We start from the raw sequence: 21,938 nt of genomic DNA, 5'->3' as shown, positions 1-21,938 counted from the left end.
TTCGCATGTGTGAGATCTGAGAGGCAGAAAAGGAGGTACAATATTAGGAAAATTACCATATTGGAAAAAAAAAGGCTTTGTATTTCTAGGCGTAAAGATTACTGCAGATGCAGACTGTGGCCAGGAAATCAGAAGACTCTTACTTATTGGGAGGAGAGCCATGTCCAGTCTCGATAAAATAGTAAAGAGTAGAGACAACAGACTGGCAACAAAGATCCGCCTAGTCCAAGCCATGGTATTCCCTGTAGTAACCTACGGATGTGAGAGCTGGACCTTAGGGAAGGCTGAGCGAAGGAAGATCGATGCTTTTGAGCTGTGGTGTTGGAGGAAACTGCTGAGAGTGCCTTGGACTGCGAGAAGATCCAACCAGTCCATCCTCCAGGAAATAAAGCCCGACTGCTCATTGGAGGGAAGGATACTAGAGACAAAGTTGAAGTACTTTGGCCACATCATGAGGAGACAGGAAAGCCTAGAGAAGACAATTATGCTGAGGAAAGTGGAAGGCAAAAGGAAGAGGGGCCGACCAAGGGCAAGATGGATGGATGGCATCCTTGAAGTGACTGGACTGACCTTGAAGGAGCTGGGGGTGGTGACGGCCGACAGGGAGCTCTGGCGTGGGCTGGTCCATGAGGTCACGAAGAGTCGGAGACGACTGAACGAATGAACAACCATACTGAAATCAAATCTGATGCTTTTAAAATTATTTATTTGGTGTGCATTGGAAAAGGGGTAGTTTTATATGGCGAATATATCCCAAACTCTATATTTTAACTGGAAAAGTTGGGGGTCGTCTTATATGCCCAGGCGTCTTATATGCCAGAATATATGGTAAATAAAACAGAATAAGACATCATAAAACATTAAGACAATCGTCAATTTAAGCCGTCATGCAGTTCGACACTACTTTATCAGTCTTAGTGCCATATATATATATGGCTCTAAGATATTATTTACATACATACTGACATACATGTGTAGCAGAATGAATATAAAAGAGAAATATTACAAAGCAATAAACAGAACGATTCTGATCTAATGCTATCTTGAAAAACAGCCAGATAAATAAGTGCAAGATTCCTCCTTTTTGTTGTTGTTGTTGTCAAACACTTCAAATGAGTCTTCTGCAGATCTTCAAGCTTGCAAGTGTCCCAAACTCAGAGTCCTCCAGGTTTCTGGACTTCAATTCCCAGAAGCCTCTGCTGCTTCAGCCAATGAATAGGGACTCTGGGAGTTGAAGTCCAAAGCACCTAGAAAACTAGAGTTTGGGAAGCAGTGGGTTAAAAAATCCAAAAAGGGCAGGCTAGTTGTCCTAGAGAGGCTGCAGAAGGGCTCCAGGGAGGTCCCCAACATGCGGCTGCACTTTCCCTTTTCCGCCCAAGAAAATTGTGCTTTTTGAAGGTTTAATGTCCTTCTCTTCCAGCAAAAGAAGTGAAGCTGCAAAGGGTGAGTCCTGGTGGGATGAGAGGTAGATGATAGGGGCTCAAAACAGCCAGGAGGGGAAGTTCTTCCTTATGTTTAGGTGTCCCTAAACATTTGAATCCATTGCTCTGTGTCCTAGGATGCATCTACATTGCAGAATTAACGCAGTTCGATACCGCTTTAATTAGTATGGATCAAGGTTGAGGAATCTTGGGGTTTTTCAGTTTGGTGAGGCTGCAGCACTCTTTGACAGAGAAAACTAAAGCAAAACAGTAAAACAGTCAGGATTCCAGAGCCATGGCAGTTAAAGTGGTATCAAACTGTATTAATTCTACATTGTAGATGCACCCATAGTTCAGCATTCAAATAACTTCACCATAATGCTTCTCTATCATAATAGTAGATAACCACAAATGAGTTGATAGGGAATGTTTCCGGGACATGGCCATACAGCCCGGAAAAGTCACAGCAACCCAGTGAACTGATAGTATATAGATACTCCAGCTGTCATTTCAAAAATGGTACTTGTATAAAGCTAGTTTTGCTTAAGTGTTGCATCTGGATAAGTTACAGACCCCTTCTTTTTTCATAGGATCCTTCCAGCGGTTAAATGGGTTGCCAAAAATGGCAGGTATCTGGAAGAGAGCACTGCAGGCTATGAACACTTTGTGTCTCCATCAAGACACAAAAGTGAGGTGTAAATAATAATAATAACAATCATCACCATCATCACTCCTATCGCTGGAATGTAGATATCGAGGGGTATAACCTCTTTCACAGAAACCGAACAAAGGGGAGAGGAGGCGGAGTAGCCTTATATGTCAAAAACTCTTATGCGGCAGAAGAAATTCAAGACAGCAATCTGGGAAACCAGCTTGAAATCATCTGGATAAAAATCAAGGGAACTGGGACTCAAAAAGATGTCGTTGTAGGCGTCTACTACAGACCCCCAAGCCAGGAGGAAGATCTTGATGAAGTCTTCTGCCAACAGTTGACCAAACAGGCACAGAAAAGAGATGTAGTAGTCATGGGCGATTTCAACTATCCCGATATTTGCTGGAAAACAAACTCGGCCAAGAGTACAAGGTCCAACAAATTCCTCGCTTGCCTTGCAGACAATTTCATGGTCCAAAAGGTAGAAGAGGCAACAAGGGGATTGGCTACTCTTGATCTCATCCTAACAAATGCGGAGGACCTGATCGATGCGGTCAAAGTGGTAGGATCTTTAGGGGCAAGTGACCATGTGCTCCTGCAATTTGAGGTACAAAGGAAGGCCGAAACTAAGACAAGTCAAACCCGCATTTTGGACTTTAGGAGAGCTGACTTCCAAAAAATGAAGGAAACGCTGAGCAGCATTCAGTGGACACAGATACTAAAAGACAAGGGAGCTACGGATGGATGGGAATTTCTCAAGAGTGAAATACTCAAGGCGCAATTGCAAACCGTGCCAACAAAAAGAAAAAATAGGACAAGTGCAAAGAAGCCAGAATGGATGTCCAAAGAACTTCTAACTGTGCTAAGACACAAAAGAGACATGCACAAGAAGTGGAAAAAGGGAGAAATCACCAAAGAAGAATTCAAACAAATAGCCAACACCTGCAGGGAAAAGGTCCGCAAAGCTAAAGCAAAAAACGAGCTCAGACTTGCCAGGGACATTAAAAACAATAAAAAGGGCTTCTATTCTTATGTCAGTAGAAAAAGGAAAAACAAGGAGGCGATAGGACCTCTTCGAGGAGAAGATGGGGCAATGCTGACAGGGGACAGGGAAAAGGCAGAACTACTTAATGCCTTCTTTGCCTCGGTCTTCTCACAAAAAGAGAGTCTTCAACCTCAGCAAGATGGAGTGGATGAGGGATTGGAGGACATCCAACCCCAAATTGGGAAAGAAGTCGTCCAGGAATACCTGGCCGCTCTTAATGAGTTCAAGTCCCCAGGGCCAGATCAACTACACCCAAGAGTACTGAAGGAACTAGCGGAAGTCATTTCGGAACCATTGGCAACCATCTTTGAGAGTTCTTGGAGAACGGGAGAAGTTCCAGCAGATTGGAGGAGGGCCAATGTGGTCCCAATCTTCAAGAAGGGAAAAAAGGACGACCCAAACAACTACCGTCCGGTCAGCCTCACATCGATACCGGGCAAGATTCTGGAAAAGATTGTTAAGGAAGCGGTCTGCAAACACTTAGAAACAAATGCAGTCATCGCTAATAGTCAACATGGATTTATCAAAAACAAGTCATGCCAGACTAATCTGATCTCTTTCTTCGATAGAGCTACAAACTGGGTAGATGCGGGGAATGCCGTGGATGTGGCGTACCTGGATTTCAGTAAGGCCTTCGACAAGGTCCCCCATGACCTTCTGGCAAGGAAACTAGTCCAATGTGGGCTAGGCAAAACTACGGTGAGGTGGATCTGTAATTGGTTAAGTGGACGAACACAGAGAGTGCTCACTAATGCTTCCTCTTCATCTTGGAAAGAAGTGACAAGTGGAGTGCCGCAGGGTTCCGTCCTGGGCCCGGTCCTGTTCAACATCTTTATTAATGACTTAGATGAAGGGCTAGAAGGCATGATCATCAAGTTTGCAGACGACACCAAATTGGGAGGGATAGCCAATAGTCCAGAGGACAGGAGCAGAATTCAAAACGATCTTGACAGATTAGAGAGATGGGCCAAAACTAACAAAATGAAGTTCAACAGTGACAAATGCAAGATACTCCACTTTGGCAGAAAAAATGAAATGCAAAGATACAGAATGGGGGACGCCTGGCTCGAGAGCAGTACGTGTGAAAAAGATCTTGGAGTCCTCGTGGACAACAAGTTAAACATGAGCCAACAATGTGATGTGGCGGCAAAAAAAGCCAATGGGATTTTGGCCTGCATCAATAGGAGCATAGTGTCTAGATCTAAGGAAGTAATGCTACCCCTCTATTCTGCTTTGGTTAGACCACATCTGGAATATTGTGTCCAATTCTGGGCACCACAATTCAAGAGAGATATTGACAAGCTGGAATGTGTCCAGAGGAGGGCGACTAAAATGATCAAGGGTCTGGAGAACAAGCCCTATGAGGAGCGGCTTAGGGAACTGGGCATGTTTAGCCTGAAGAAGAGAAGGCTGAGAGGAGATATGATAGCCATGTATAAATATGTGAGAGGAAGCCACAGGGAGGAGGGAGCAAGCTTGTTTTCTGCTTCCTTGGAGACTAGGACGCAATGGAACAATGGCTTCAAACTACAAGAGAGGAGATTCCATCTGAACATTAGGAAGAACTTCCTGACTGTGAGAGCCGTTCAGCAGTGGAACTCTCTGCCCCGGAGTGTGGTGGAGGCTCCTTCTTTGGAAGCTTTTAAGCAGAGGCTGGATGGCCATTTGTCAGGGGTGATTTGAATGCAATGTTCCTGCTTCTTGGCAGGGGGTTGGACTGGATGGCCCATGAGGTCTCTTCCAACTCTTTGATTCTATGATTCTATGATTCTATCATCAACAACAACAACACAGATTTTAGTGCTTCAAATGTTAGACCTGTTTCTGGGAATCTTTGATCTGCTAAATCAAAAAATGGCACCAGTTTCCCCCTATCTGCTCTAGTTTTTGAGACATGTGCCATCTATCAGTTGCCATCTGCTTACCATAACAAAATCATGATAATCCAATCTAAGAGACTAGATGCAGTCTATCCAGTGTGGTTTTATGAATCAGCACCCCAAATAATCCCACAAACAGACCTGAAAACCAATATAATAATAATAATAATAATAATAATAATAACAACAACAACAACAACATATCCCAACAAAGGATTCCCCAATGCAGTCTATCCAATTCAGTTTTCTGAATCAGCACCCCAAATAATCCCACAAACAGACCTGAAAACCAATATAATAATAATAATAAAAATCTCCCAACAAAGGATTGCCCAATGCAGTCTATCCAATTCAGTTTTCTGAATCAGCACTCCAAATAATCCCACAAACAGACCTGAAAACTATAATAATAATAATAATAATAACATCTCCCAACAAAGGATTCCCCGATGCAGTCTATCCAATTCAGTTTTCTGAATCAGCACCCCAAATAATCCCACAAACAGACCTGAAAACCAATATAATAATAATAATAACAATAATAATAACAACATCTCCCAACAAAGGATTGCCCAATGCAGTCTATCCAATTCAGTTTTCTGAATCAGCACCCCAAATAATCCCACAAACAGACCTGAAAACCAATGTAATAATAATAATAATAACACCTCCCAACAAAGGAAGCAGCCAGGCTTTGAAGCTGCAAGGCCATCAACGCTAATCAAGATGGCCAATTTCCAACAGATTTCACAACTTCTAAGGATGCCTGCTATAGATGTGGGTGAAATGTCAGGAGAGAATGCTCCTGGAACATGGCCATACAGCTCAAAAAGCTCACAACAACACAATAATAATATTTTTTTTAAAAAAAGAATCCCCAAATTTAATAATAATAATAATAATAATAATAATGTAACCCCAGGATTCTGTAAATAATAATAATAATAATAATAATAATAATAATAATAATATCAGCCCCAGGATTTAATAATAATAATAATATAAACCCAAGATTCCATAAATATAAATATAATCATAATCCCCCAGGAATCCATAATAATAATAATGATAATAATTAAACAATTGTATACTGTATACCAGGGGTCCTCAAATTAAGGCCCAAGGGCCGAATATAGCCCTCAAAGGTCATTTATCCGGCCCTTGTTCAGGGACAACCTAAGTCTGAAATGCTTTGAAAGCACACAACAACAACAACAATCCTATCTCATAAGCCAAAGCAGCCCCACACTTCCCATTGAAATACTAATAAGTTTATATTTGTTAAAATTGTTCTTCATTTTGTTGTTTTTAAGTGTTTTTTGCACTACAAATAAGATATGCGCAGTGTGCATAGGAATTCATTCATGCTTTTTTCACATTATAATCCAGCCCTCCAATAGTTTTAGGGACTGTGACCTGGCCCTCTGTTTAAAAAGTTTGAGGACCCCTGCTGTATACACTAGAGCAGTAAACATTAAAAATATTAAAATACAGCATTTCTTCTATTCTAAGACACACTTTAAGCCACATGTAAACATCTCTAAAATGGGGTGCATTGGTGGTACTGAAATTAATGTCTGTCTTGCAGTCAGTGGATCTTAGAATTGAAGAAATATGGTATATTGAAATAAATTTAAGATTGAAACGATGTGGTAAATTGAAATAGGATTGAAGAAATATGGCATACTGAAATAAACTTAAGACTGAAGAAATATGGTATACTAGCCATCCTTTGCCACGTGTTGCTGTGGCCCACATGGGGGTTCTGTGTGGGAGGTTTGACCCAATTCTATCATTGGTGGGGTTCAGAATGCTCAGTGATTGTAGGTGAACTATAAATCCCAGCAACTACAGCTCCCAAATGTCAAGATTCTATTTTCCTCAAATGCCACCAGTGTTCACATTTGGGCATATTGAGTATTTGTGTAGAGTTTGGTCTAGATCCATCAGTGTTTGAGTGCACAGTGATCTCTGGATGTAGGTGAACTACAACTCTAAAAACCAAAGGACACTGCCCACCAAACCCTTCCAGTATTTTCTGTTGGTCATGGGAGAACTGTGTGCCAAGTTTGCTTCAATTCCATCATTGGTGGGGTTCAGAACGCTCTTTGATGGTAGGTGAACTATAAATCCCAGCAACTACAACTCCCAAATGACAAAAATCATAATTTTTTGAGTGATGGTCACTCCTTGTGTTGTGAGACGTTTTGTTGCCAAATTTGGTGTGGTTTCATTCATTGGTTCTTTTGTTTTTAGGATACTCATTACACACAGAACATTTATATATATATAGATTGAGATAAATTTAGGATTGAAGAAATATGGTAAATTGAAATAAACTTAGAATCCAAGAAGTGTAGCATATTGAAATACATTTAGGATTGATAAAAATATGGTACACTGAAACAAACAGTATTGTAGAAATGTGGTGCATTGATATTAACTTAGAATGGAAAAAATGTGGTATATTGAAATCAACTCAGCATTGAGGAAATGTGATATAGTGAAGTAAATTTAGAATTGAAGAAATATGGTATCTTGAAATAAACGTAGACTTGACGCACTGTGTTATATTGAATAAACGTAGAGTCGACGAAATATGGTGTATTGAAATAAACTTAGAATTGACTATTTTAGGCCCTGAAAAGGTTTCCTTCAGGGAGACAGTGGAGGCAAACAAGATGGCGGCCCAACAAAACAAAATGGCGGACCCTGGTCTTCTGTTGCAAGCTCAAGTGAAAATGGAGGCTCAGTGCCAAGGGGATGGCACCACCGTAGAAGGAGATGGAAAATTCCCCTTCTTAATCCAATCAGGAACTGCAGATTTGCTCTCCAAAGTGAAGCAGGAGCTGCCCGAGGAGCCATTGCAGGGCTGGGATGGTCAGTGGCCCAGAGTGTTGGAGTTGTTGCCACCTCCCGTGACCGCCACAGAGTGGGACAGCCTCCAGTTGCCTCATGCAGGTCAAGGGACCAACACTGAGGCCTACTTGGCCGCCTTCGAGCGGATGGCGGACACCACACAGCGCCCAAGAGAAGAGTGGGTGGCGCGGCTCATGCCCGTCCTCGGCGGTCAAGCCCGGCAGGCCTATTTTGGCCCAGAGGCCAAGGACAAGGAGGACCATGGCAAGGTCAAGGTGGCCGTTCTGCGCCTGGATGACTCTCTCACCACTGAGTCGCACCGCCAAGGCTTCCGGCACTTCTCCTACCAGGCGGCTAAGGGGCCAAGGGGAACGTGCCGGCAGCTGCAGGAGCTTTGCCGGCGGTGGTTGCGGCCGGAGAGCCAGACCAAGGAGCAGATCCTGGACCTGCTCATCCTGGAGCAGTTCCTTTTCATCCTGCCGCAGGACATGCAGGACTGGATCCGGGAACGCGGCCCTGAGACCTGCGACCGGGCTGTGGTCCTGGCGGAAGAGTTCCTGCAGCGGCAGCAAGAGGCGGAGAGGTGGGCCCAGCAGGTGAGGAACCTCTCCATCCTAGGCTGTATCCATGTCAGTGTTTCTCAACCTGGGGGTCGAGACCCCTGGGGGTTGCAAGGGGGTGTCAGAGGGGTCATCAAAGATAATCTGAAAACACAGTATTTTCTGTTGGTCATTGGGAAGTTTGGCCCAATTCTATCGTTGGGGGGTGGGATTCAGAATGCTCTTTGAGTGTAGGTGAACTATAAATCCCAGTAACGACAACTCCCAAATGTCAAGGTTTCTTTCCCCCAAACTCCATCTGTCTTCATATTTGGGCATATGAAATATTTGTGCCTAGTTTGGTTCAGATCTATCATTGTTTGAGTCCACAGTGATCTCTGGATGTAGATGAACTACAACTCCAAAACTCAAGGTCAGTGCCCACCAAACCCTTCCAGTTTTTTCTCTTGGTCATGGGAGTTCTGTGTTCCAAGGTTGATTCAATTCCATCATTCCTGGAGTTCGGAATGCTCTTTGTAGGTGAACTATAAATCCCAGCAACTACAACTCCCAAATGTCAAGGTCTATTTTCCCCAAACTCCCCCAGTGTTCATATTTGGGCAGATTGAGTATTCGTGTGAAGTTTGGTCAGGATCCATCATTGTTTGAATCCACAGTGCTCTCTGGATGTAGATGAACTACAACTCCAAAACTCAAGATCAGTGCCCACCAAACCCTTCCAGTATTTTCTGTTGGTCATGGGAGTTCTGTGTGCCAAGCTTTGTTCAATTCCATCATTGCTGGAGTTCAGAATGCTCTTTGTAGGTGAACTATAAATCCCAGCAACTATAACTCCCAAATTACAAAATCAATCCCACTCCCAACCCCGCCAGTATTCAAATTTGGGCGTATTGAGTATTTGTGCCAAATTTGGCCTGTGAATGAAAATACATCCTGCATATCAGATATTTACATTATGATTCATACCAGTAGCAAAATTGCAGTTATGAAGTAGTACCGAAAATAATTTTATGGTTGGGGGTCACCACAACATGAGGAACTGTATGAAGGGGTCGCAGCATTAGGAAGGATGAGAACCACTGATCCATATGGATATGGATATATGTGTGTGGTGCATACATATGTATGTACCGTATATGTGTGCCCCCGGTTTTGCAGTAGGTTAAACTGCTAACCTGCTGAACTTGCTTACCGAAAGATTGCAGGTTCAAATCCCAGGAGCAGGGTGAGCTCCCGCTGTTAGCCCCAGCTTCTGCTAACCTAGCAGTCCGAAAACATGCAAATGTGAGTACATCAATAGGTACCACTTTGGCAGGAAGGTAACGGCGCTCCATGCAGTCATGATGGCTACATGACCTAGGAGATGTCTACAGACAACGCCGGCTCTTTAGCTTAGTCAAACTTGATTAGACTTAATGTCAAGGGGAAACCTTTACCTTTACTTTAAAATGCTTAGCTAAATATTTATTTATTTATTTATTTCCAAAATGTTTCCAGTCCCAAGTATTTTGGATAAGGGATCCTCAAGCTGTAGCAGAAATAACTGTACTTTCTTCCTTGTGTATTGCATGGATTTCCTTGTCATTCTCTGGATGTGAAAATCCTGTGTTTAGTCCAGTTCCATATGGTCCAAAACATGGAAACTCAAGCAGGAAAACAGATTCTGTCTCTGAAATATAATTCAGTGATTGGGAAAGTTCCTTTGGAGCACTCTAGCTTCCAGAATCCCCTAGGTGTAATGCCGGTGTTTACTGAGAGTGGCAGTCCTTGAAACAATAACAGTTCTGAGCTCCAAAATGATAACAGTTTTTCCACTATGGTTCAACTGTCTTGATCTTGTTTCAACATTTTGTTTCAGGTAATTGTGCCAATTGAGATGGTGATTGTCAATTCTCCCACTGTAGATCAGCCTCTGTCTGAGGCAGCACAGCGACATCCACGCAGAGAGGCCAAACAAGTTGAAAATGAAGGTATCAGTTTGCAAGGTAATTGCAAGGACAAGGTGTCTCTATTAAGGGATGTTACTTTTGTTTAGGTAAGACTTAAGTCTCTGTTCACTCATATATAAAATTTAGGATTACCATATAAACTCAAGTATAAGATGAGTTTTTCAGTCCTTTTTTAAGGCTGAAAAAGTCCCCTCAGCTTATACTTGAGTCAAAGTTATTTATTTTTTTACTCTGTTATTATTATTATTATAAGTACATTTATTATTTTACTCTTTATTATTATTACATTTATTATTTTACTCTATTATTACTGTTATTATTACATTTTATTATTTTACTCTATTATTATTATTACATTTATTATCTTACTCTATTATTACTGTTATTATTACATTTTTATTATTTTACTCTATTATTATTATTATTTTACTCTATTATTATTATTACATTTATTATTTTACTCTATTATTATTGGAAGGATACATAAGCATATTTACATTGAAGAAGGTTAGAATAATGGTTTAATCAGTGTTGGACAGTCTTATCTTAAATTACAGTTTTATGTAAATATTCAAAAAAATTTAACCTACGGATTCCTCTATTAATGTAATTTTATTAGAATCTATTTTTATTTTGAAATTTACCAGTAGCTGCTGCATTTCCCATCCTTGTCTTATACTTGAGTCAATACGTTTTTTGTGATAAAATAAGGTGCCTTTGCTTATATTTGGGTTGGCTTATATTCAAGTATATATGGTAATCCATATGTTTTTCTTCTTGCCCTGATGCCATATTTTGTCTAAAGCCTTTTCGAACACTGGCTGACAGATAACTAGCCACTGACCTACTTCCTCCAAATTCTAAAACGATCTCAGTGGTTTGATTACACAGACCTACAAAATTAAGGATGTTAAAATTATTTTTAAAATGTATCCTGCTTTATAGAAATTTTCCATTCCAAATCCAGAAATGAGCTGGTTTTTTATTGTGTTATATATCACTGAATAAGATTTCTTTAGGAATTAAAGTGTGAAAGGTGAGAAAGGGACCCAAGTTTTCCAGTAAAATTTCAGAACACTTTAATTCACAGGTATGAAACACACAAGTTAATTTAAAAACACTAAAAGAAATCACACTGGAACATCTATGCACGTAATCATTTTGTGAATTTATGAACTGATTTGCAAAGGGCCAGAGCTCTCCTGTTCTTGCACGAGACCACAAGGAATACCAGGGATCCAGGAAAGAATTTGTCCGGAAACCCTAAAAACCATTTCAAATATCTCCAAATCCGCGGACCCTCATTTAAAAATACTGTCAGCATGATTTTGCCTTAGAAGCACATAGAAAGCACACTAAACATGCAGAACACGTTTCACTCCAGAACTGCCCTATTTCTCTGTTTTTATTAGAGTTGCTTCCAAAATGGCAAGTGGAAGTGATGCAATATCACTTCCAGTTGTCATGTTGAGACGGACTGAGAAAGAGAGGCATTTTGGCCTGTGGAGCGGGGGTTATTGGATGAATGAATCGCCCTTCCATTGTTGCCCATCTCTGCGTGCAACACCAGAAGCCCTGAACACTTTTTCCCTTTTCTCCCAACAGAAGAGAACTTTGTGACCAGAAATGGGACCAAGGATCTGCTCCAGGGAGAAGCTGAGCTGGAAGAGCAAGGAAGGAGACTTCAGGGAGGATTCGGAGAGGCTTTTTTCCCAAGGGGTGATCCGAAAAGATCGCACATGAGTGAGCCCGGATTGGGAAGGCAGCCAAAGGGTTGCCTGTCTGTGAGGATGATCCAGAACAGAGGCCTTGGTGAGGCCCTGTCTAACCCGGAAACAAAACGGCATCTTTGCAAAGAGTGTGGGAAGCGATTCCGGAAGAAGTGGGACTTGATTCGGCACGAAAGGATCCATACGGGCGAGAAGCCATACCAGTGCCCAGAATGTGGGAACAGCTTCAACCGGAACACAACCCTCACAAAGCACCTCCTCATCCACTCTGGGGAGAAGCCGCACCAATGCGCCTACTGCGGGAAGAGGTTCACGCGGCGCTCGCATGTCACCAACCACCAGAGGCGCCATTCATGGTAAGAAAACCTCAGTTTCCCTCTTATTTATATATCATTTCTTTGCTTGCTAGCTTGGTTTATATTTCACCTCCCCAAAGGGACTCAGTTTATGATAATTTTTTCCTCTGTGTCTGGAGTGACTTCAGAAACTGCAAGTCACTTCCAGTGTGAGTGAATTGGCCATCTGCAAGGACATTGGCCAGGGGATGCCTGGTTGTTTTGATGTTTTTCCATCCTTGTGGGAGGCTTCTCTCATGTCCCCACATGGGGAGCCAGAGCTGACAGAGGGAGCTCATCTGTGCTCTCCCCCGATTTCGAACCTGTGACTTGTTAGTCTTCAGTCCTGCCGGCACAAGAGTTTAACCCATTGTGCCACCGGGGGCTCTTATATGATATATGATAAAATAACACACATAATAAATAGTAGAAAGTACAGTTTTAAATTACTATATTTATACCACACTCTACATTTGGAAATATTTTCCAAGTAAGTAATCATTCTTTGTTGTCAATTTTTTAAAAAAGATCAAGGCAGTATTTAGACTCAGGCTTTCTGTCTAAAAAAGACTCAGGATCAAAAGAAAAGGAAAGGAGGAAGGGAAAGGAAATGAAGAAAACTGAAGTATTATTACTGTTGTTATTAACTTTATTTATGCCCTGCCTTTCTCCCTGAGGTGACTCAAGGTGATTCAATCATAGCAACATAGTTTGATCAAGTTAAACCAAAGCAAATATAAAAATTGGAAAAAAAAACAATTAAATAGCACTGTGTGTCAGGTTAAAAATACAGTTAAAATACAATAAATACAATTAAAACGCTATTTTAAACACCCAATTTCCCCCAAAATCCCACCAACAACCACCCAGCAATGTGTCCCTTCTCCTTCTCCAAAGGCCTGCTTGCAAAAATAAAGTCTTGACCTGCTTGCGGAAGGCTAGCAAGAATGGGGCCAACCTAATCAAGCTGGAAGTATACATTGTTAATATAAAATTCCTCAGCCTAGTGGAATGGCCTCTGCTTTCATTCTCACCTAGAGCTTCGTGTTGATAGTGCCCAATCTTGGTTTTAATGTAACACCATGCAGCAGGGCTGGAGAATGTGTTGTTAGATAGATGTGTGCAAAATGGAAAGGAAGTAGGAAGAGGTAGATTTAATAATTCATTTTGGCTCTCAATCAACAGGAAATTACAAGGTTCAGTCTGAAAAAGAGAAGCTGATGAACTCCACACTGTGAATGCAGGAGGACTTTTGGATTTGCAGAAATCCACTAACTCAACTCTTGCTAGAATAACCAAATTTGACTGCTCCTTATTTTGAACTAAGCTCGAAGCTTTATGAGCCATTCCTGGTGAAGTCTTAAGAAGAGAGAGAGACTGTTTCTTGATCAAGAATCCTGTGCATGTCATCTTAAAAGTAATTTGTATTATATTCAGAGTTACTCCCTGGTAAGTCTGCACAGCATGCAGTCTTAGGTCTCAGACTCCTCTTCTCTGCACACTTCCATAGGATTAAATCCTATTGAACAAAACAGATCTTGTTTCTGAGCTCAGCAGACATAGGTTGGTTAACTATTGAGTTCCAAAAAAAAAATTGATTAGCTCACCATAAAACAAAGTTTGTCCCACTTGGGGAAAATGAGCCCTGGGTTGCTTTGCTCTTTTAACCTTCTGCTAATGTATATTTAAACTTTGCTTGCAGCCAAGGAAGATCTTGACAAAGTACGGATGGCTACGAATGGGTGGAGAGCATGAAAGCCTTGCAGTCGCCTGTTTGTGCTGCAAGGTTTGGAGTAGAAGCTAAGCTGCTGCAGAGTGTGATGGCAGCCATGAGAATATGCATTGCTTGCCTGATCAATTCTGGTGAAACGTGACAGAAGACAAGCAACTTTCAGGGACACCCACCCTGATCAAGTCAGAGATCTCTGCCTGCTTCTATCATTTGGTGAAAGCCAAGGAAACGGAGGGAGTATCAGAGATAGGAACGTCACCCAACTTTGCCTGATGCAGAATGATGGTGAGGAGTTCAGCTTCTAAACTGTTTAGTACATTGTTATTGACTTTCTTGCTGAAGGAGTTGGCATTTCATGGTGGCCTCTGGCTTGGACTCAGAACCCACATTAGAGATGCTGCTGGAAGGCAGGACTTGGAGAACTTCTATTTTTGATGAAGTAGCTAACGTTTTTACCAAGCCAGAATTGCTCTGCTGTATTAATGCCAGAAGCAGACTTCCCATCAAGATGTATCAAAGCATGTAAAAGCAAAATACGATCGAGCAGCAAAGAAACATATTTACTAGGGGAAAATTACACTTTATTCCATCATTTGACAGCAGTCAAGACTTTGTTCTGCACCTGACCAAAGGATGCGACCCACTGGGAAAGAGGTGCAGCCTAAATCCAAGTTAAAACAAATGCCAGGTATTGATCTGGAGAGAATATTGACATCTGATCTAAAGAAATACTGTCCTGGTGTGCTTGTATTCCTTGAATATTAATGTATACAACAATCAACAGGTTTCACAGCATTGACACAAAATTGTCACCTGTTCATCTTTGCATACCAAGGTGTTGTTAAAGGCAAAAGGACACGGTGACTGAAGATTTGACAAACCAAGCTGCAAGGAAAGCAGACTGAATAAAAAAGAGAGACACACACCTGGCTCCTCTTCAGGGTCTACTGTTGCTAAAGAGCACTTCATAGAGTCCAAGGGAAGTTCCTTTGCAGCGATCACACAGGACTGCAGTATGACCTTGCTGTTTTAATTAAATGAGGCCAAGCTGACATGACTGTTAAGCACCTCATTCCTTTTAAAAAGCAATACAATAATATATTTTGCTGTTTCCTAGACTTTGTCTGAAAGGTTTGACTGAAGAATACATGTTTATCAAATGCCCGCAAGTCCAAACATTGGTTTAATAAAACCTGCCAACAGTTGTTTCTTAAGCAGGATGCTTATTGCTTTTGTATGCACCTTGTAGTCTTCGCAAAAGGGCATATAACTGGGAAGGATGGATCATAGGATTCTTAGCCATGGAGGTTCATTCTGTCAATGTAATCAGTCATGGAAGCTTTCTGATGATTTTTTACTTCTAATCCCAGAAGCCCTAACGAGGTGTTGGTGAGGACTGATGGGAACCTGGAAAACGACATAAGATTCCCATCCCTGTTGCAAATGGGTGTGTATTTAAATTAAGGGAAACATTAATATAGCAGAATCTACCTCTTGTTTTGAAAGAACGTGATATAGTTCTGAGCCTTTGCAAATCTAAGGGCTGTTACATATTGTTTCCACAGTGAAGAGTGAGTGTTAAACTGTACCAAAAAATTAAGCATTTTTTTCTGTAAACTCCCTTTCTAACACAGTCATAGGTAGTGATGTTATGTCACTTCCTGTCACTGCTTTGAAAGGAAAACATGTATTGCTGGGGGAAGTGCTATCCATGAGGGTGCCTCCGCAGAGGGAACTGGCCCCTGTTCAGTTGCTCACTAATTTCACATCTCTATTCCTACTTCATAGCAGATTTCTCTTGGTAGTCATAGGCAAGCTATAATGTCAGTGATCTGATACACTGGAATGCCAGTTCAATGCACTCGCTGCCAGGAAATTATGGCATATAGGCTGGAGAAAATGTTCAATAATCTAGTTCAATTGAAGAGAACCTGGCACCTTCCAAAGATCTTGCACTCCAGCTGCAGAAGCCACGATGAGCACGTTCAAGTTAGAAATTATGGGATTTGCAGTCCAAATGAGTTGGGGAACCCAATTTTACATTTCCTTCATCCAGTCAGCGCTTACTCTTTGTTCTTCTCAGAGGCTAAGAATTCTGTCCCACGCATACCACACTAATTTCATAGATATGCCCAATTCTTGGTCCATTAATTATTGCACTTAATAAAATTAAGTACGGTAGTTCATTGGATGCATGATTCTGGGGCTGGAACTTTGAAAGTCCCAGATCCAGCTGGGAAAAGGGAAGTAGAAGAATACTCCACATGCAGAAGAGTCAAAGGAGCTGGTCCACACAAAAATCCTGGCATTCCTGGGTATTCTTCTGGAGGAAGATTGAACCTTGATCACCTTTTAAAGGGGCACTTCACAGTTGCAGTTCATTAGCCCAGTGTTCCTATGTGACAAAATAGAGAAATGGTGGTTACAACTTATACCATGTATGTGTGAGCTATACAGTAGAATTCATACAACATAGGACTAGTATTCTGAAAGATTGGGTTTTCATTGCTTCCTCAGTTGAGTATGCTTACTGCGTGACCTGAGGCTAGTCACACTTTCTCAGCCTGAGAGGAAGGCAATGACAAACCACTTCTGAATAAATCTTTCCTAGAAAACACTGGCATAAAGTTGCCATAAATCAAAATCAATTTGAAGGCCGCTGACAATATACCTTGAGGGAAGTGAGTTAACAAATAAAGGGAAAGGTTTGCTGTGAATTTTCTGGGCTGTATGGCCACATTCTAGAAGCATTCTCTCCTGATGTTTTGTCCACATCTGTGGGAGGCATCCCCAGAGGTTGTGAAGTCTGTTGGAAACTGGGCAAGTGAGGTATATATAACTGTGGAATGTCCAGGGTGAGAGAAAGAACTCTTGTCTGTTGGAGGAATGTGTGAATGTTGCAATTGGCCACCTTGATTAGCATTGAATGGCCTTGCAGCTTCATAGTCTGGCTGGTTGCTGGTGATCCTTTGTTGGGAGGTGTTAGCTGACCCTGATTTATTCTTGGCTGCAATTCCCCTGTTTTTTTAGTGTTGCTCTTTATTTACTATCCTGATTTTAGAGTTTTTTTAAATACTGGTAGCCAGATTTTGTTCATTTTCATGATTTTCTCCTTTCTGTTGAAATTGTCCACATGCTTCTCTGTGTAGTCTGACATGGTAGTTGTTGGAGTGGTCCAGCATTTTTTTCTGATTGATTCCAGGCAAGAATCAATCAGGGCTTGCTAACACCTCCGAACAAAGGATCCCCCCCACAGCAACCAGCCAAGCTTTGAAGCTGCAAGCCATTCAATGCTACTCAAGGTGGCCAATTGCAACATTTACACTTTCCTCCAACAGACAAGAGTTCTTTCTCCAATCCTGGACATTCCACAGATATATAAACCCCACTTGCCTAGTTTCCAACAGACCTCACAACCTCCGAGGCTGCTTGTCACAGATGTGGGCGAAAGGTCAGAAGATAATGTTTCTGGAACATGGCCAAATAGCCAAACTCACAGCAACCCAGTGGTTTCAGCCATGAAAACTTTCAACAACACAAACGGAAAGGAGTTTGCTAATTTTAAGGAAACAAATTGTATTGTCAAATGCTTTCATAGCCAGAATCGCTGGGTTGTTGTAAGTTTTTCGGGCTGTATGGCCATGTCTAGAAGCATTCTCTCCTGATGTTTTGCCTGCATCTATGGCAGGCATCCTCAGAGGTTGTGAGGTCACCTCTGAGGATGCCTGCCATAGATGCAGGCGAAAGGTCAGGAGGGAATGCTTCTAGAACATGGCCATACAGCCCGAAAAACCTACAACAACCCAAACAAATCATTGTTGGTGTCCATGGGGAAAGAGAAGCATAAAGACAAAACATCTCTGTAATATAAAAAGGGCATAAATCTCCCATTTGAATATATAGCCCATTGGTTTTCCAGTACCAAGAATAACAAAGAGATTTTTACTTGAGAGGATGTGGGATCAGCCTCTAGGTCACCGTAACAGCCTTTATGATGACGGATCAGATCTCCCCAAAGCACAAGATTCTTGCAACTAAGGAAAAAGAGGGAGGAAAGGGGGATTCAGTGCCAATATTTCAATTTCACCCATGTTTTGCCACCTTTTAATTCTGCCATAGTCCAGGATGACCTACTTACCCTGGGCACTGGCCTTCTATGGGCAGGATGTGATCTGGTTCTTTCTCTAGGAAAAAATTAGCCAGGCACATGATATGTGCAACCATGGTGCAGCCTGGGCGAAAACAGTGCAGGAGGATGTCATCATCTCCTTCCTGCAAAGGAAGAATTCATAAGTAGAACAGATGGATAAAACAAAAAATACCACCATACTTAGACTTTTAATTTTTATGTCTATTCCTATGGCACAGGAGAGAATTGTTTACCTTTTAGAATGGGAAGGGATATACAAATTCTGAAAGATCAGCAATAGATGGTACCAGGAACCCTCTAGTGACCACTAAATTCCTGAGCATCCTCACTCACCCACAAACCAAGTTTCCCACTAAAATGCAGCCCGACTATTACCTGGAACCTTTTCAGACAGACACTACAACGTTTCAGAGTCACCCCCTGTTGCTCTGAAGGTGCTGCTTTTGCTCCCTTGGTCTCCTTGACAGCTCTCACTGGCCCATAGGCCACCGGCATGTGCAGCGGAGGCTCCAAGTCCGGAGGGAAGTCTCGGGTATATTCCTGCTTGAGCCAGCGGATGGTGAGGGGCAGGCGGCACCAGGGAGCAGTGCGGAGCATGTGGGCCAAAACACGCAGGTGGAAGTCAAATTGACGCTCCCGGGAGGTGCGGCGGGTAACGTGGTTGAGGCGGCGGGAGGAGTGCGGGTGCTGCCAGGCCCACTCGAACTGTGGGAAGAAATAACAAAGTGACCCAAATCAAAAGAGTTCACTGAGAAATCTTCAGCACAACAAATACTCCCTAGAAGCCAAAATAACTAAGCTGAGGCTATTGTACTTTGGACTTATTGTGAGATGACATGATCCCCTGGAAAAACGGAATAGTTTTAAAGGTAATGGAAATTTTTTATTTATTTATTTATTTACAACATTTATATGCTGCCCCCCTCACACTGAAGGGGACTCAGAGCGGCTTACAAGATATATATACAAATATTATATTATTAGCATAGTATAATATCAGTATTATATATTACTATATTTTACTATACCATTATATTGTAATATTATTAGTAATATTACATGTAATGTAAAATATTTAATTATAATATATTATTAGTATTAGTATTGTATTATATTGTATTACATTATAATATTATAAATATATGTATGTACAATATATTACATTACATTATATTAGGAAAGAGGAAGATCACATTATGGGGAGAGATGCAAGGAAGACACCGCTCTGGGTTTGTAAGATCTGAGCAGGGATGTCAGGAGCAACATGGAGAAACTGCAAGTCACTTCTGGTGTGAGAGAATTGGCCATCTGCAAGGATGTTGCCTAGGGGACGCCCGGATGTTTGATATTTTTACCATCCTTGTGGAAGGCTCCTCTTATGTCCCCGTATGGGGAGCTAGAGCTGACAGAAGGAGCTCAACCCACTCTCCCCTGCTGGCACAAGGATTCAAACCCACTGTGTCACCAGGGGCTCCAGCTGGACTATTAATTATCTGTCTTGCTAATTTTTCATTCTGAGACAAAACTAACAACTCACTGGATATAAAATAATAATACATGGAAAATGAAAGACAAAGAAAAAGATCACATTGTGGGAGATAGATGCGACAGAGAGACCACCCTTGAGTTTGCAAGCAGGACTGTTAATAATTTATCCTGTTCAGTTCTCATTTAGAGGTGATTTGATGGCAATTAACAACAGCAACATACAGAAGAAAAGCAGTTGTGAGTACAAACAAAAGCACCATACCCGGAGGGCTGCTACATCTGAAGGAAAACCATGGACAATCAGCACCATGTCCCTGGAAGAAGAGAAGAAGCATGTTTAGCCTCCCAATATGCATGCCTCCAAGATCACAATTCCCAGCAGGTCCTAAATGTCCCTTCAGAACAACAGAGATAAAAATGAAGGTAGATAGAAAGGGGAAATATGAAGGGCCAAAGCACAGTAGCAGAAGCTTTACTTTATTCTGCAACATCTCCAGATAGGACTCTAAACCCTACTTGTCAGTGTTGACAACACTGAACTAGATGGGCCAATGGTCTGATTCATCACTCAGGAAGCTTTCTGTTATTCCCATAAATTACCAAGGTCCACGGCCGCTTGTCTTCCAGGCTCCGCCTCGGCGCTTCCCAGCATTGTGCTGAATGATACGCCGTTCAGGATTGACTGTGAAGCCAATGTAGATGCGTCCATGATACCGCGGATTGGTGCAGTAGAGGAGATAGACCCCAAAGAAACTGCACACCTCTACCACCATGGCTGCATCCAGATGCTGAAGACATCCAAGGGCTCTAGAGCTGAGAAAATAGTATTATAGCCCTAATTTAGTGTCATCACTACATATACAGTATGGAAGCTTATATATGATTAATAATAATCATCATCATCACCACCATCATCATCTTTATTTATAACCCGCCTCCATCTCCCCAAAGGGGACTCGGGCGGCTAACATGAGGCCAAGCACAAAAATAATACATTAATTTTGTGCTTGGGCTCGTTACCTACAAGGTTGTTAAGAGAGAGAATGGGCAGTCCTTGGCTCCCAGGGTGTTCAGTGGGGCAGGCAGCCATTCACTCTCAAAGGCACACAACAAAAACAACAACAACAAATAAAGTCGTTCCTGTCTCAATAAAGTTATTCTTAAAACACACAGAGAAGTCTAGGTAAAGGTTTTCCCCTGACATTAAGTCCAGTTGTGTCTGACTCTGGGGGTTGGTGCTCATCTCCATTTCTAAGCCCAAGAGCCGGCGTTGTCCGTAGACACCTCCAAGGTCATGTGGCCAGAATGACAGCATGGAGAGCCATTACCTTCCTGCAGAAGCGGTACCTATTAATCTACTCACATTTGCATGTTTTCGAACTGCCAGGTTGGCAGAAGCTGGGGCTAACAGCGGGAGCTCACACCTCTCCCAGATCCGAACCTGCGACCTTTCGATCAACAAGTTCAGCAGCTCAGCAGTTTAACCCACTGCACTACTGAAAGCTCCAGAGTCCAGTCCTCAGGAAACATGGAGCGCATCTACACTGTAGAATTAATGCAGTTTGACACCACTTTAACTGTCATGGCCTAATGCTATGGAACTATGGAAGTTGTACTTTGGTGAGGCACCAGCCCTCTTTGGCAGAGAAGGCTTTGTAAAACTACAACTCCCAGGACTCCCATGAGTCATGGTAGTTGAAGTGGTGTCAAACTGTATTAATTCTACAGTGTAGATTCAGTACGAGAGATTCAAGCCCCTGCACTGCCTCCATTGGAAGCACTGCTCCAATGGTGGGATTCCTGCCTGCCATACAATCCAAGGCAAAGGGGACTTCATACCTTTGGGTCACCAGGATTCCTCTTCTCCTCTGCTTCCCATCTCTGACATTAACAAGTCTGCCGGAAATAAAAACTCCCCACTTATATATTTTTGAAAGACTACAGTTCTCCTTTTTGAACTTCAACTCCCAGAATTCCTGACAGTTGGCCCAGGTAGCTGAGGCTTCTGGGAAATGAAGTCCTGGAGGGTCAAAGATTGGGAACCACTGATTGGCTGTTCCAATCCGAAGCGGATGTAGCCTCAAACCAACCCGATTGGCTGAAGGGATCCTGAGGGGGGGGGATAACGAGAGGCGGA

General features: G+C 42.1%; 2 protein-coding genes across 3 annotated transcripts; one reads left to right on the top strand and one right to left on the bottom strand.

Moving 5' to 3' along the window:
* The first annotated feature begins 1,308 nt into the window (after positions 1-1,308).
* Positions 1,309-15,391, top strand: LOC132777826 (zinc finger protein 24-like). Its single transcript, XM_060780305.2, has 5 exons — positions 1,309-1,443; positions 7,636-8,453; positions 10,276-10,402; positions 11,972-12,452; positions 14,134-15,391. Exons 1-5 carry the CDS (start codon positions 1,404-1,406, stop codon positions 14,147-14,149), a joined length of 1,482 nt encoding a protein of 493 aa, XP_060636288.2. The 5' UTR covers positions 1,309-1,403; the 3' UTR covers positions 14,150-15,391.
* On the bottom strand, positions 14,723-21,715 carry SLX1A (SLX1 homolog A, structure-specific endonuclease subunit). 2 transcript variants are annotated; one of them, XM_067469837.1, is made up of 7 exons: positions 21,641-21,715; positions 20,402-20,614; positions 20,064-20,115; positions 18,689-19,018; positions 18,302-18,435; positions 18,110-18,197; positions 14,723-16,558 (listed from the first exon to the last, which is right to left on the bottom strand). In XM_067469837.1, the coding sequence occupies exons 2-7, from the start codon at positions 20,572-20,574 to the stop codon at positions 16,529-16,531; spliced, it is 807 nt and encodes a 268-aa protein (XP_067325938.1). In that variant the 5' UTR covers positions 20,575-20,614; positions 21,641-21,715; the 3' UTR covers positions 14,723-16,528. The 2 variants fall into 2 exon arrangements, with proteins under 2 accessions (XP_067325938.1, XP_060636305.2); XM_060780322.2 differs by having other exon boundaries at positions 20,402-20,608; positions 21,641-21,708.
* Positions 21,716-21,938: the final 223 nt, after the last annotated feature.

The sequence above is a fragment of the Anolis sagrei genome, chromosome 6 (assembly GCF_037176765.1).
Source record: "Anolis sagrei isolate rAnoSag1 chromosome 6, rAnoSag1.mat, whole genome shotgun sequence".
Taxonomy (NCBI): Eukaryota; Metazoa; Chordata; class Lepidosauria; order Squamata; family Dactyloidae; genus Anolis; species Anolis sagrei.
This window is presented reverse-complemented; position numbering and strand designations above follow the sequence as displayed.